The 15,096-nt window shown below is 36.7% G+C and overlaps 1 protein-coding gene across 14 annotated transcripts in view; it reads left to right on the forward strand.

Annotated features, from left to right (window-relative positions):
• The window catches only part of ADD1 (adducin 1), a 63,616-nt gene that overhangs the window by 28,597 nt on the left and 19,923 nt on the right, over nt 1-15,096 (forward strand). For 9 of the 14 annotated variants that reach the window (XM_063337176.1, XM_063337177.1, XM_063337186.1 and 6 more), the window contains 9 exons: nt 2,632-2,844; nt 4,113-4,275; nt 5,382-5,533; nt 8,742-8,822; nt 10,470-10,619; nt 11,632-11,775; nt 11,901-11,999; nt 12,384-12,560; nt 14,347-14,691. In XM_063337176.1, coding sequence (XP_063193246.1) covers nt 2,650-2,844; nt 4,113-4,275; nt 5,382-5,533; nt 8,742-8,822; nt 10,470-10,619; nt 11,632-11,775; nt 11,901-11,999; nt 12,384-12,560; nt 14,347-14,691 — 1,506 coding nt within the window. In that variant the 5' untranslated portion in view covers nt 2,632-2,649. The remainder of the gene's footprint in view (nt 1-2,631; nt 2,845-4,112; nt 4,276-5,381; nt 5,534-8,741; nt 8,823-10,469; nt 10,620-11,631; nt 11,776-11,900; nt 12,000-12,383; nt 12,561-14,346; nt 14,692-15,096) is intronic. The other 5 variants (XM_063337189.1, XM_063337179.1, XM_063337184.1 and 2 more) reach the window with 1 other exon arrangement.

Consider the following 15,096-nt stretch of genomic DNA (forward strand, 5'->3'; position numbering starts at 1 on the left):
TTGTCTTTATTTGTGGGCTTGCCATTGCGCAGTTTCTAAGCTCTCTGATTCCTTGTGATAAGCAGAGGGTGGTGAAGTTCAGACTTCGAGTGAGCCAAGTGAACTATTATTCTAAGAGAGTAAGCCATATGTTTAGACCTGCAAACTGTCATTTTTCAATAAAAACCTGGATGTAGAGGCATCAGGATAGCTAATAGAGCTCAGAAGAGGGGTTGTGGCCTTCAAAACCATTTTTGGGGTATGAAGTGACGGATAGTGCAGGCTGGAGGTTGTGATGAGGAAGAGAGCTTGGAGGGTGCGCGTTAGGGATCTGAAGCTGCCAAAGGAGACAGATGCTATGACTTCATTTGCTTAAAACTTTCTAAGTTTAATACCTTAAAAGGTTTTCCACATGGATAAAAGCATTACTTCTTCTCACTGTAATACCCTGTATTTCTTCCTGGGTGGAAGAAAGGTGGTAATTAAAAGAAGTTATAATAATACAGATGTATATAAGTGCTTACTTTAAAGAAAAGGAGGAAAAAAAGAAAAAATCCAACTGTGACTTTTAAAGCCTAAACTGATTGGTTTAAAATGAAATAATTTAAACAGTGCAGAGATGTCTCTGTGTGTTTATTTAGCAACTCACTGGGTGGAAATCTCTGAGCATCTGAAACTCAAGTGTTTTAAGTGCTAACATAGATTTTGATAGTAGTATCCTCATCTGCAGAGTCAAGGAAAATGCTTTTCTTTTACTTGTGTTCAGTTCAGTGACTTCTTCATTTTGAAATGAGAAACCAGTTGAGTTTTGAAACTTGTTTTCTAATAGTAAGAATTAAAGAGGATGAGATCTGCTAATTCTGAAGTCTTGAAGCAGATAATTTTCTTCACTGCAATGATTTTAACCTAATCTGCATTTCAAAATAATTTATGTAAACTTGCCTTTTCTGTGTGGATCCACATCTGAGGTGGTTTTAGATAATAAATATGCAAGTGAATTCCTAATCAAATTAAAATCCACAAGGTAGTACAGTTTAAGATGAGTCACTAAGAAAAATCTAAAAATAGTAAAAGAATAGAGACAAATATCAAATATTACTAATTATAACATGTAGAAGATTAATCATTACTTAAATGAAGATACATACAATCTTTCCTACTACATAGCAAAAAGAATGGAATGATTTGATAATATCGGCAGATTTTAATGGTACTAATCCTTGCAAAACTGAAGATGCATATTGAAACTGACTATTTAAATCGGGGTTCTCCTTATGATGTGAACCCTGAATCTAAATCATTATTTATTGAAATTAATCTGTTTCGCCTTACTGAGCTAGATTCTGCTACTTTATTCTCTTTATCTATTCTTCCACCTCCAGGAAAAGACCTACTAGCTTTTCTAGGGTCATTTTCTTAGTAGAGTTGCTAAATGTCATAATGGCAAGGGATTTCAACCTTGCATATTTTGTGTATAATGTAACTGATTGCAGTCTGTTGAACTAGTGAGCCATTCAGAGCTGAATATTCTTATTACAGTTCAGTGCAGTGCAGTTTGTGTTAGTGACATTTTGTTTAATCATGCAATATGCAAAGAAAATAAATCTTTTCTGAAAAAGCTTAATTTTAATTTGATATGGCAGATGATCAGGAATTAGAAGTTTGATTCTCAAGGTGTTGCAAGGATGGCTTTATTGAACTAGTTGCTTGTCAGTGGAAGGCTTCTAAAAAATCTCAAAAAGGATTTTGGATATAATATTGTGCCCAGAAAACTGGGATAATGATACTCAAAGGCATTCTTGTGAGTGAAAGAAGGATGTACGTATGAGCAATACCAGCTGTGTTTTCAGCCTCTCTAGTAGATACATGCAGTTGCTGATTACGACATATAAAACTGAAATGAACCCTGGCCAGTGGGTGGGAGTTGTGTTTTTGTGTGTGCTTTCCAGATTCCAAAACCCACATGCTAATGTAGTGATGTGCACGTTGTTGAATGAACCTAAAATAAATACATTCGTGAAAAGCGCACTTCAGGTTGTAGAGTCAGTATTTCTGAGTTTGTTTCCAGAAATGTGTTCACTATCTGAACGTATTTTAGTGGGGTTGATTCTTCATATTCATGAACATGTGTAATGCCCTGTTTTCTGTAATATTCTTTTCATTTATGCGTGCTTTAACTTTTTAAGTAAAACAAAAAAAGCAAAAAAAAAAAAAAAACCAAACAAACAACCAAAACCAAACCCCACCCAAACCAACGAGTTTAGACCTCATGTGTCTTGAACTTCTCTGTCATTGTCTGTGAGAAGGTTTGAAGGACTTCCATCCTTCTGAAAATCAAGCTGTGTAGGCGTCTTAAAGAATGGGAGGTGGTTTAAATGGGAACTCTTGTATTACTTTTGTGTAGCCTGTATGCATGTAGCATATTTGAATTTGCATATATGTTAGCCTACTTTTCTAATCTTGTATTTTAAAATTGTTTTTCTCCTCTAAAATATTGCTATTCACTTGCGTAAACATGGTTTCTGTGTTTGGGAAGCCATGCCAATTTTAGATGGATTGGAACTGTTACTTTGCGACAAGAAACGTGTTTGACATTCTTAATTATCTCCTTGGTTGATTGATTTATTCCTCTTCTCTGCCCCCTCTTCATAGGTACCTTAAAACTGTGCTATGAATGGTGATTCTGGTGTGGGGGTGGTGACTTCACCACCTCCAACAACAGCCCCTCATAAAGAGAGGTATTTTGATCGGGTTGATGAAAATAATCCAGATTATTTGAGAGAGAGGAATATGGCACCTGATCTTCGCCAGGATTTTAACATGATGGAACAGAAGAAGAGAGTCTCCATGATTCTTCAAAGCCCAGTAAGAAAAGAAAATGCTCTAATTTTGAATGATAAATTTAATACCTCTATATTTAATATTGCTGTGCATTTGGAGAAATTTGTGGTATCTTAGATCCATTTGATCTTTTTTCTGGTGTCCTTTCTTGTAAAGTATCCTAACTGTAGCTTAATTTTTGCTCACATTATCTGGTTGAATTTTTATTGCCGTGAAGCAGCTTCTCAGTCTTGCTTTCAGAATTCTCTCTGTAGTTGTCAACATTTTTTCATATTGTCCATGTAGTCCTGGTCACACATTTTTTCACTTGTTTCATATATTTAATATTCATTTAAACACTCAATTTAAGTAACTCTTCTGAGAGTAGTTTATACAAGGCAGGTCTGTCCTGTGCTCACTTTTCATGCATGATTCTGACATATGAAATATTTTTATATATCTCCTTCTGAAAGGGTGCACAACAATAAACTATGAATGATTGAAATTTCATATTAAAGATGTTTCCCTCAGGGGGAAAGTACACAAAACAAAATTTCTCTCATAACATTTGTTCCTTTTGTAATAACTGACGGATGACTTTAGATATGGAACATTTCGTGACATGACTTCATTAATAATAGGGATATAGTGGTATATTTACAATATTTCCACATGAAATCTCAACCCAATTTAGGTTCATTTAATGATTGGAATACTCCTCTTTCAGTACAAATTCCAGTGTTCTTGTCAAAAGCAGCAGCTATCAGCAATAGTAAAAAATCTTGTTTTCTTCCTTTCAAAGATAAAACCAAAACAAACCAAACAAAAAAGAAAAAAAACAACCCGGAAAAAAAGTGAACGCCTTGTTTAAACATATTTTAAAAATTCAATGTCTGTTCCTTCCTGTGTTCCTGAATGCCACCTTGGCTGTTAGTTCCCTGTGAGCCACACTTGATAATTTTTGTTCTCTTTTCTGGTTCTACTAGTTTTCCTTTCATGTTTTGTGTTAAAGTTGATTGTACGTCCTGCTCCTTCTTTCAGAAATCCGTATTAGTAGGTTCATTGAGTTTTGATGTTACTTGAAGAGAGAACACTGGAATTTCCATTCACAAACAAAAAAAAAAAGTGACTCATATCATTGGAGCTCCAGAGAACAACATTTTCAAGTAACAGTGTGCCTGCAGTAATTCTGCCCTGAACTGGTTTTCGGAATAGGTATAGGATGTTTCCATTTTAGTGCTAAAAAGAAGCTGTCTATGAAAAGGTTGAAGTTATTTGAACATGCTTTACAATATGCAATGTCCTGTTGCTAGGCTTTTTGTGAAGAACTGGAATCTATGATCCAGGAACAGTTTAAGAAGGGGAAGAACCCAACAGGTTTATTGGCTTTACAGCAGATTGCAGATTTCATGACAACAAACGTACCAAATGTCTACCCTGCAGCACCACAAGGCGGAATGGCTGCATTAAACATGAGTGAGTGCACCTTAATTTATAATAGTTGAATTCTCTTTTTTGAAAAGCTTGAAATGAAGACAGTGTGAATAAAATGAAAAGTGCTGTGAAGTTCAAATGCTATCCTGTTCTGCTCACAGGAACATTGCAAACATAAAACGAATTGATTAGTTTCTTAATGCCACAGCAGTATGCAATGTGATTCATGTATATAATTTATATCAAAAGCTATTTCAAGCATGGTATCTTCATTGAAAAGGAAGCCTGAGAAGTCAGCACTGGTAAAAAATTTAAAGGTTTAAGTATCGCTTATGTTTACCATGTAGATTGTCTGCAGGAAAATTAAATGCTTATTAGTAGTCTAGTAACAGTGAAGTTCTTTAGAAACTAATTATTTTTCTTTATTCTGTGAAGTGAAGCTGTAGACAAGAAACATCAGCAGGCAAAACAAAGAAGGGAAGCAAAACCCAAAATGTGCAAACGCATGTATGCGCAGGTTTTGTGTTCAGATAACATAAATCCTTGCCTATGCTCCAAAATAAATTTATACTTTAGACTGTAGAACAGCCTGGTTCTGCTTTATCACAGTTACTTTTAACCACATTTTTAATTGCACTGTAACTGTAGAACTACAGTATTTGTAATTATTTACCATAATTCTCCTCTCTCTAGCTTGTACTTAATTTTTTCCCAATTAATTGAACTTTTGTGCATCTTTTTAGATGTGAAGTTCTCCTTTTCAGGAATACCAAATCATATATCTCAAAAAGTGGAATACTTGGGTTTACATTTTTCTGTTAAGTTGTATTTTGCAGACAATCATTAGTTTGAGAGAGGAGAAAAAAATTTGCTACGGAACAGACTGTCAGCTTAGCATTAATGAATATTAAGGAAGGAAACGAGTGCTGAATCTACTGAAGATAAATGACCTTGTCCGAGACTGCCATTATATTTGTGTAATATAAATTATGACATCATAGTAATGAAAGTTTGATATCAGTTTCTTAGGTTAATATGTTGATATAAACTAGTAAGAACAATCCCTATAATAGCAGTGCATGTTGTTAAGTATTAACTGATGTTGAACACAACTCCCCTCCTGTTTTTTTACCGTTTCTCCTTTTCAGGTCTTGGCATGGTGACACCGGTGAATGATCTGAGAGGATCCGATTCGATTGCTTATGAGAAAGGGGAGAAGTTGTTACGATGTAAATTGGCGGCTTTCTACAGATTAGCAGATCTCTTTGGCTGGTCTCAGCTTATTTACAATCATATAACAGTGAGTATTGAATCAAGAGATAACTGAACCAATTGTTTTAACGTACAAGAGAATGGCTTCCCTCCCCCATCTGTCATTTTCTCTTTGTGTGGAAGAGGAGCAAAGTGGTATTGAAAGCTGTATAATAGTGAAGAGATTTGTCATTGCATCTCAAGAATAAGAACTGGAACAGCTTGGATGTCAGCTACCATAGCCTTAATAGAGTCTTAAGAGAGTGTACATGAAAGTTCCTATAATGAAATTAAGTTTCCTGAAAGACTCTGTCTTTTGGTATCTTAAATGCTTTGAATAACTATGTATGTATTATTCTGCAAGGTCATGTCTCAGTTTTTTTGCTAAGTACTAAAATATCTTTTTATTAGTCATTCAGTTGAATTTTATAATTCAGGGTACCAACCTTTTTGAAAAGGAAGCCATGGTATTTCTGAACATGAACGAACTACTTAGCTTAATGCAGTGTGCCAACAATTTTCCTTGTGACTAAGTAATCACTGGCATCCATAAAAATAAGGACAAGGAAGTCAAATCAAGGAGGTTTTATATGCCAGAAGAGTGATCAACATGAGTCGTATGAGTAAAGTCACAGCTGTGGTGTGCAACCCAGTCAATTGTTTTCCTAACAGAGCTGAATTGTTTTTTTTTTCTACATAGTAGAGATTGTCCTTTATGTATTTACAGTTCTTCTAGTTGCAATCTGAAGGAAATATGATAATTTTATTTTTACTGCTTGTTGAGATTTCAAGGTGTATTATCTGTGAACTGATAAAGATGATAAATGATGTGGGTAGGCAATAGGATCAAGGCAATGCTGGTTAGATCATTTGATTCTTTTAGTAAGGGAACGTATCCAACATAATGGTTCTTGTAAACAACTCTGCCACCCCCTGATTTTTCATACGTGACAGGAGAATTGATTTTGTAAAAGGGACATTAATGTGGTAAAAAGATTACTAGGCAAGCGGGCTTGGAGATGGCTTTCCAACATGAAGTTCAGCCCTGGGAATGTTTCTGCTTTTAGATAAAAGGGTAAATTTGATGAAGAGCGGCATGCTTAGGGAAGTGTTTAAGGCAAGCTTGTGTGATTAGGGTAGAATCCCTCAAGTTTACTTTCTTTTGGTGGGGCGGGAGCACAGGAAGATTAGATAATGGTGATACCAGCTGAGGTGGAAGACAGTCAAAGCACTTGGAGTATGAGATTCTGAAAGTACTTTAGACAGTTTTGATGGGCAGAGTGGTACTGGGAAGCTCTTGGTTAATGGTTTGTCACTGGCAATCACAAGTCGTAGTTCACCTGTCTTTTACAAACTCCTCCATTGAGTAGCATTCTGAAAGGTGACTAACACATAATTTACCTTCAGAAGTTCATCTAGAACAAGGTTGTCACATTTACAAAATAGTCTTGTCTTTGTTCTGTATACCCATACCTTAAGTAGGAGTGTGGTAGTAAGGCACTCCTTTGGAATGTGGTGAATGCCTACCACCACTTCATGCAGAGCTGGAGTTTGACCTCAGGTTTTCAGGATTTTTGTGAGTGGATGCTCTAATTACTAGGTGATTGTATTAAAGTTAAAAGCTGCTAGTGTGCTTCTTAAGGAAGAGAAAACAGCCTTCTGTGAGGGGTATAAGCCTGCGTGTTAGAGGACAAAGGAGCTGTGAGAATATGAGAGCGTATGCCAATCTGGGCATATCGGGGAGCTGGGTGGAGTATCTTTGCTTTTTGGATCCTTGTCAATCACTGACACCTGCTGTGTGTGGAGTTGTTCAGACTGGTGCAGTTCTGATGCAGAAGCAGAATAACAGAGCATCAAGAGCTTTCATGTCAAGTACATTAATGTAGAGTAAATTTGGATGCCTCCAGGGTTAGGCAGAATTTGAGATTACAGGTTTACAGAAGGTACACATCGTTCACCAAGTCTTGGTTTGCTTTGAGGGCATGAACTGTTTATTGGATCTATCCTAAAGTAACGTGGTTTCTGAGTCTTGCTGCTTGTTTACCTTATGTTTGAGCTTTCTTATTAGCTTTTGGGGCATTTTGAATAATAATCGGCTTATTGTCTTGCATAAGTAAGTAAAAGAATTTCTAGATCATTTACACTTCTGTAATGGAGATCTATTTTGGTGGTTCATGAAATTACAGGTTAATTTGAACTAACTGGTGCAGTCTAAGGCTCTTACGCTATAGCATGTTACCAGCTGGTTGTAAAGGAAGCTGGACTTGTACTAGAAGCTTTTGGATGACTGATCATCTACTTATTTTAGAATTATTTTTTTCCCCTGTAGTAGAACTATATCAAAGTGTGTGTGTATATATATATGTATATATTTTTTTTAGTGTTGCAAGTAGTAGAAGACATGAGGGAGCATAAAGTAGCTGCATCTTGGGGAAATGGAAATACAATTTTTAAAACATTTAAAAACAAAACCAAACCACAAAATCTGGATAGACTAATAGCAAAATAGGGAGTTGTCTCATGTGTCCAGTAAAACATTTGAAGCCTTTTAATTCTCCAGTGGGAGATACCTAAACTTCAAGCAGATGCATCCCAAGATATGAGTAGTTTGAAATCAGAATTATTTTTGCATTATAAACTCCTGATTGTGTGATTTCCACAAAAGAGCGAAAACATAAGTGGGGGTCAGGGTACTTGGTACAAAACCTACAAGTGTGCTGTATTGCTTACAGATGTCTCGCGTGGCACCTGTATCAGTGATGAAGCCCTTCTCGCATCAAGGTGTTTTAGATCCATGGGCCAAATTCTTGTGTTTTCTCATGCACTTCTATTTCATATCTTCTGTTTTATAAGGGTAGAAGTACAGTTGGAGTATAAACTCATTCTTCTAAATAAATAAATAAAAGCAAACAAATAAAAAAAACCAGTTAACTTTTCTGCCCCCTTCTCCCAATATGATTACTTTTAGCCACAGTAGTCTAGTTGTCATTGCCACAGGATCTAAGGATTTACTACCTTCCACTAATCTTGAAGGACTCTGGCACGTATCTACAATCTGGTTTTGTTCAACATGAGTTAATGAACTGTGCTGTATGTTGATCAGCTGTGGTAGCATGCATGACAGTCATACTGCATATGTTACAGGCATAGTTGCCCATTCCATACTCGGGAAGTGAAAGTAACTTTCATGATTTTGGGCCTTCTTGTATGCTTTAATAAAATATTCTTAATAACTTTTACTCTTGTTTTATCCTTAGGCCAGAGTAAATTCTGAGCAGGAGCACTTCCTCATTGTACCATTTGGACTCCTCTATAGTGAAGTTACTGCATCTAGTCTGGTAAGCAATTTACATATTTAGAATAGTTTTATTGAACATTGTTGGTTTTGCTACAGCTGAGGTATCTTTGAGAGAGATTTCTTTGCACATGTTCACCACCAGGTGTCCTCCAGTTGATTTTGTAAAGAAGAGCCAGGTCATTTGGATAAGCTAATCACATCATGCTCTTGAAAGCTGCTGCCTGTTGAATCAGGCTTGTCGAGGGCAACAGTATGTGTTTCAGATGTAAATGATTCAAACCAATTACAGTTTTGAGACTTTGTGTCAGATACCTGATTTAGTTGCCATTGTTTAATGATGTAAGTAGCTGAGGGTGTAGATAAATTATATTTTTGAGATCTAATGGCTGCAGTTAAAGACACATCTTCCTTAATATGGGAGTGGGAAGCATGTTTTTAGCATTTATCTTCAGTCTAGTCTACACTGCTGCTGAAGGCAACTTGAGTTACGTGGTTGACTCTTATGTTGAAACAAAATAGAAACTTTCACACTATTCTTTCCACCTGGCTTCTGTAAGGTAAGTAATGTCTAGCAGACATGTGAGGTAAGTATATGCAGAGTAGTAACACTTCAAACTTGTGTCGCTCTTGACACCTGAAAGTCCCTCAGCTGTCTGTAAAGTTGGCTCTTTCTTACATAACTCCACCTTAACCACCTGTAAAATTTTAGTTGAAAAAATTATAGGAAAAGGAACGGAGAAAACTGACACTTTTCCTTTCTTGTTACTACAAGATTTTTAGAAGAGGGTAAGGGCCACACTGTGGGAATATTTCATGTGTGTTGGGTTGTTGGTTTGGTGGGGTTTTTTTAAGGTGTCCTGATTTTATCTTTATATCTGGAATGTAAATACCTTGAGAATGAAGGTTGCGTGAAGGTAGGGAAGTGTACACATACACACAGTAGAGAGTATGTTCACACAGAAAAAATATAGCAGCAGGATTTAATAAGAAGATAGGCTACAGTGATAAGGCACATAGTTTAGCCAGATGAGCATGCTGACTAGCAGTCTGCTTACATGACTGGCCCTTTATTGCCCCTTTCTCTCCCTTTCTCCTATGCTTGTTCTTCCCTTTTCCACTTTGAAACTCCATTTTCTCTTATCTTGTTCTCTCCCAAATAAACAACCCATGCATAATTGCTTTTTCCCTTTTATTCCAGTTTTTCTACATCCATATCCAAATTTGGTATTTATAATATTATTACCTGGGCAATCTCAGCCTTACATGGTATCAGTGGTATGATTACCCAGGTGCTGGCCTTTCAAGAACCTACTCCCCAAAAGGTCCCAGTTACTCCTCTTCAGGTATCTGTAAAGTTTGCAAGTTTCTTGTATAATTCCACCATAACTCTGTGAAATGCAGCCATTTGTCACAGCGCTGTCTGTAACTCCTGTCAGCTTCTTGCACCGTTACCTGTTACATGCAGCGATTTCTTGTCTCATATCTGGTAGCTCCTGATGTCCTCTTCAGTTAGCTTAATCTCAAGCTGGGGCCCTGGTCACCTACCTACAGCCTTATTGTGCACACTTTGACACTTTTTAAAATACTGAAAAAAATATTGTTTTAGAGCTTCAGTGGTAGATGCTGAATGAAATCAGATTTTTGGCAGTTTTGATTTATTTATTAAACTAATTCTTTTTGTTTCCAGGTTAAAATCAATATTCAGGGAGATGTAGTTGATCGTGGAAGCACTAATTTGGGAGTAAACCAAGCTGGTTTTACTTTGCACTCTGCAATTTATGCAGCTCGACCTGATGTTAAATGCATTGTTCATATTCATACGCCAGCAGGGGCAGCGGTAAGCACACATTTTAGAACTGTCCTGTTCCCCCCCCACACCCAGATGGAAAATAGGTGGGTCCCCCTTAATCATAGATTTGCCTCCTTTTTGAAGGGAACAGAGCCTTTAAGTCTGCCTTCAAATATGCAGTCCTGTGTGAATCAATCAGATCCTCCTTATTTGGTTGTTATGTGAGTGGTCAGACAGTAAATTGAGCTCTATAATTGGAAAATACATATTTCATATTAGTATGTCCTTTACCACAAAGACCATATCTTTTGACAGTGAGTCATAACAGTTTAGCATATTTTGTTGGTTTTGTAAAGCACAATTTATCAAGGCTTTCTTAAATATTTGAAACTTTTCCAATACCTCTCATTTGACAAATTGGTTACAAGTCAATTTTACCTCTTTGGGATTTTCTGAGAGTCATCTTGTGACAATATTTCAAAGTTCACATTCAGATTTTTTGCTTTTTAATTATTTTTTTAAGTGATTAACAGCACTGATACAAGCATTTTAAGGATAAGTGATCCCATTCCTAAAATTGTGAATTACAGAGTGGTCTTTAAAAATATTTCTTAACTTTACCCACAGTGCTGCGGAATTACCTGTGTCAAACTTTGTCACTAAATTTCTTCTTTTTGGAGAAAATAAAAAACATAAACTAAAAAATCACTGAGTGAAAGGAATGAAGGATGCAGTTTGATTTTGGAGGTTGGATTTTTTTTTTTTTTTTTTTTTTTTTTTAAACCTTGAGTCTTTTCAGCTTGGTGTTGATATCATGTAAAAGCAGCCACACTGAGTCAGACACAGGATCAATGTGACTTTTGTATCCAATCCAAAAGTTGTGAGAAATACAGGCTTTAGGGATGGGATTCAAGACTACTCTATGTATGTGCCTGTACAGACACATACAAATAATATATAAAAATATGTTTTTATAATAATTCTTATCATTATTATATTTTCTTTTTTTCCATTTTTTTCTGTTGCAAGAAACTAACTTAGTTTTTTTAATGTTTCTCAGGTTTCTGCAATGAAGTGTGGTCTCTTGCCAATTTCACCTGAAGCACTTTCTCTTGGGGAAGTAGCTTATCATGACTATCATGGTATTTTAGTGGATGATGAAGAAAAGGTGGTTATTCAGAAAAATTTGGGGCCTAAAAGCAAGGTCAGTATTTACATTTGGAATTAAAGAAAAATATGTGTGGAGGGGTGGGGGAGGTATGCTCTTTAATCAAGAGCAAGAAAATACTTTGTTTACCACTGTTAACTTTCTTTGCAATGTCTCTCCAGGTCCTTATTCTCAGAAACCACGGCTTAGTCTCCGTTGGAGAGACTGTGGAGGAGGCTTTCTACTATATTCATAATCTAGTGCTTGCCTGTGAGATTCAAGTAAGAATTTTATTATGTTATGTAATAATACAGTCTGCTATATTACCCTTCAAACAGATTAATAGTTGCGCACTATACTGGTTAAACTTTTGATCTAAACTGACACGGTGATCTGTGAGATCATTATATTATGTGAGAGCATCCGAAACGTCAGTTTAGCCAGCAATATTCAAATACTGTATTGGAACGATCGATTTGATATATACTGCCTATTAAAATGGAGATATTTTCAAAGCCTTGAGACAAGCTTTATATAAGTATGTTAATTTATTTAGCTTTAAAATGAAATAGATTTCTTCTGGTTTGCTGATTTTTTTTTATTTTTGGGTTTGGTTTTTTTTCCCTCCCCTCAAGAAACTAAAAGATGACTTTTTTATTTTTAAGGTACGTACCCTGGCCAGTGCAGGCGGACCTGACAATTTAGTGCTTTTAGATCCTGGAAAGTATAAAGCCAAGTCTCGTTCCCCTGAGTCTCCAGCAGGTGAGGGTACTGTATCCCATCCAAAATGGCAGATTGGCGAACAGGAATTTGAAGCTCTTATGCGAATGCTTGATAATCTGGTAAGACAGGTGTTTTTGTTTCATATGATATGATAATGTATAAAATAATTCAGCAGCTGCAATAAGGGACGTTAGTAAAGAATGGGCTGCATGTAGTTGGGATAGTTTATACAGCCTGCAGGGTGTTCTTTCCCAAAGATTAAGGACCCTCAGAGGAGGAGACAACATGAAAAATGTCACAAAATGCTTAAGGTAGCAGGTACACAAAATGCTTTGTGCAGGTGGCAGATTTAATTCTGTATTCGTAATCTGGTAGTTATTGGTAAGATTAGGGGGGATCCTTCTGTGATTTGGCACTTCCAAATGAGAGTACTGTGGTGCTTGCTACTGCTTAGTCTGTGTCTTCCCCGCTGTTCCAATCCCCTCCCCTCCCAAAATGCGTAAAACAGTGTTAATGTTTTGTCAGGTGCAGGGTCCAGCATGATTTGACTTTATGACTTGACTAGAACCTAGAAGAATTCAAAAGACAGACTTGAAATAAATAAATAAAAGTCCTCAGATAAGATGGTTTCAGTAAAATCCTATCTGTAATGAAAGACCAGCTATGAACGTTTGCTGTCCAGCTTTAATGGGAAAGATGATACCTTTCCTGTCACAAGGCTTCAAGTGGTGACTATAGACACTGGTAATGAACTTATCCAAAAATACGGTCACTGTAATAATCAGACATAGTCTTCTGATTTTTGATTTAATTAATCTTTTTGCTTGTAGACCTATCTGTGGTCTTCATGGTCATGTGATGCATGTGCCCCTGACAGGATCCACACTGATGATAATATCTTAAAACACTATCCATCACGTATACTATGTAGTAAATAACTAAGGCTTTTTTCCCCTTAGATCAGTGTCCTATCTGTAGTAATGAAAAAAATTCAGGCTACTTCATTAGTAATTTGAGTATCTAATCTTTTCATATCAGACAAAGTGAACAGCTATAACCTTAAGTCTATAGAAAAATTCTCAGATTTTAGTGAGCAATAATGAAACTTTGGGTAGCGGAATCCCTGTATCACTGACTGGTACCTTTGGCAGATTCAGTTGGATTTCAGTTTCTCTAGGGAATATCAGTTTTATGTTTCTTACTGCAAACAGGAAGCAGGATCACAAAGGAAATAGCATTGTACATGCTAGGAACATAGGAATAGAAAGGAGCTTCCATCATCCAATACAGGCCCTTACTATTACACACAGCTACATATTATATAGGTAACTACATTAGGCAGTGGATAATTACTCAAGATGCGCTTTGATCATTAAAAGATGGAGGAGCAGAGAAGGTAATGCCTCAGCAGTGCTTAATGCATGGAAACTCTGCAAAGAAAGCTAAGTCCGCATACTCAGGACTGAAGTTTCTTTACATCTAGCTTTATCTATAAAGAATTTGAGTGCTTTGGGAGGTTAGCTATTCACAGTTTCTCTTTAAGCCACATTGAAAATAGTTTGCTAGTGGAAATTTCTTAGAGAAAACTGTTAAATGTCCTTTTTTGTATGTTAAATTCTGAGGAAAATATGGAAGAAAGCAGGGGAAAACATGACTAGCGTATTACAGGAGGTAAAAAGGGAAACTATAATTCAGAGGAAGTTAGGAGAGAAAAACAACCTAGGTAGAGAAGATCAGGGAGAGGAGAGAATATGGACATAAAAGTAGCATTCTTGAAGCTTTCCCTTGTATACAATATGTTGAATTCTAGATTTTAGAATGCAGAAGAGATATTTTTCTCTGCCCTATGTTTTGTATCAAAACCTGGAGACGTAGGAGACTAATTTTGCTGCTTTGCTTCTTCAGGGCTACAGAACCGGCTATCCGTATCGATGCCCTGCTCTGAGAGAGAAATCTAAAAAGTACAGCGATGTTGAGATTCCAGCTAGTGTCACAGGTTACTCCTTTACTAGTGATGGCGAATCAGGCACTTGCTCCCCCCTCAGACACAGTTTTCAGAAACAGCAGCGAGAGAAGACAAGGTGGCTGAACTCTGGCCGAGGGGATGATGCTTCTGAAGAAGGGCAGAATGGCAGCAGTCCCAAGTCGAAGACTAAGGTGTGGACGAACATTACACACGATCACGTGAAACCCTTGCTGCAGTCTCTCTCGTCCGGTGTCTGCGTGCCAAGCTGTATTACCAACTGCTTGGTCTGTGCCTACCTTACTGTTCATAGTTAGATGATGTAGAGCAACTTGGGGTGGCTGGCACTTAGAGGCTTTGGGAAGAAAAAGATTACTCTCCTAATTCTCTTCTTCTTTCTTATATAAAAAAACTAAATGTGTTTTACTAACCACTTAATTTGGCTTTGATTAGATGTGAGCTGTAAAAATCATCTCGCTTCTTAATGCTTAAAACTGCTTAAGACTTTGGAGCCTCTGGTTTCCTTTTGTCTTTTCAAGCTAATGACCAAACAGATTGAATCATAGTTTTGGCTGAATAGGCTCTGCATTTAAATGGTTTAATTAAGGACAACTGTGTTAGGGAACTACTAATTCTGTCTGCATGAAAGCTTTTCAGTTAAAACAAAAATGAAACTAACTATTCAATGTAAT

The sequence above is a fragment of the Chroicocephalus ridibundus genome, chromosome 5, assembly GCF_963924245.1.
Source record: "Chroicocephalus ridibundus chromosome 5, bChrRid1.1, whole genome shotgun sequence".
Taxonomy (NCBI): domain Eukaryota; kingdom Metazoa; phylum Chordata; class Aves; order Charadriiformes; family Laridae; genus Chroicocephalus; species Chroicocephalus ridibundus.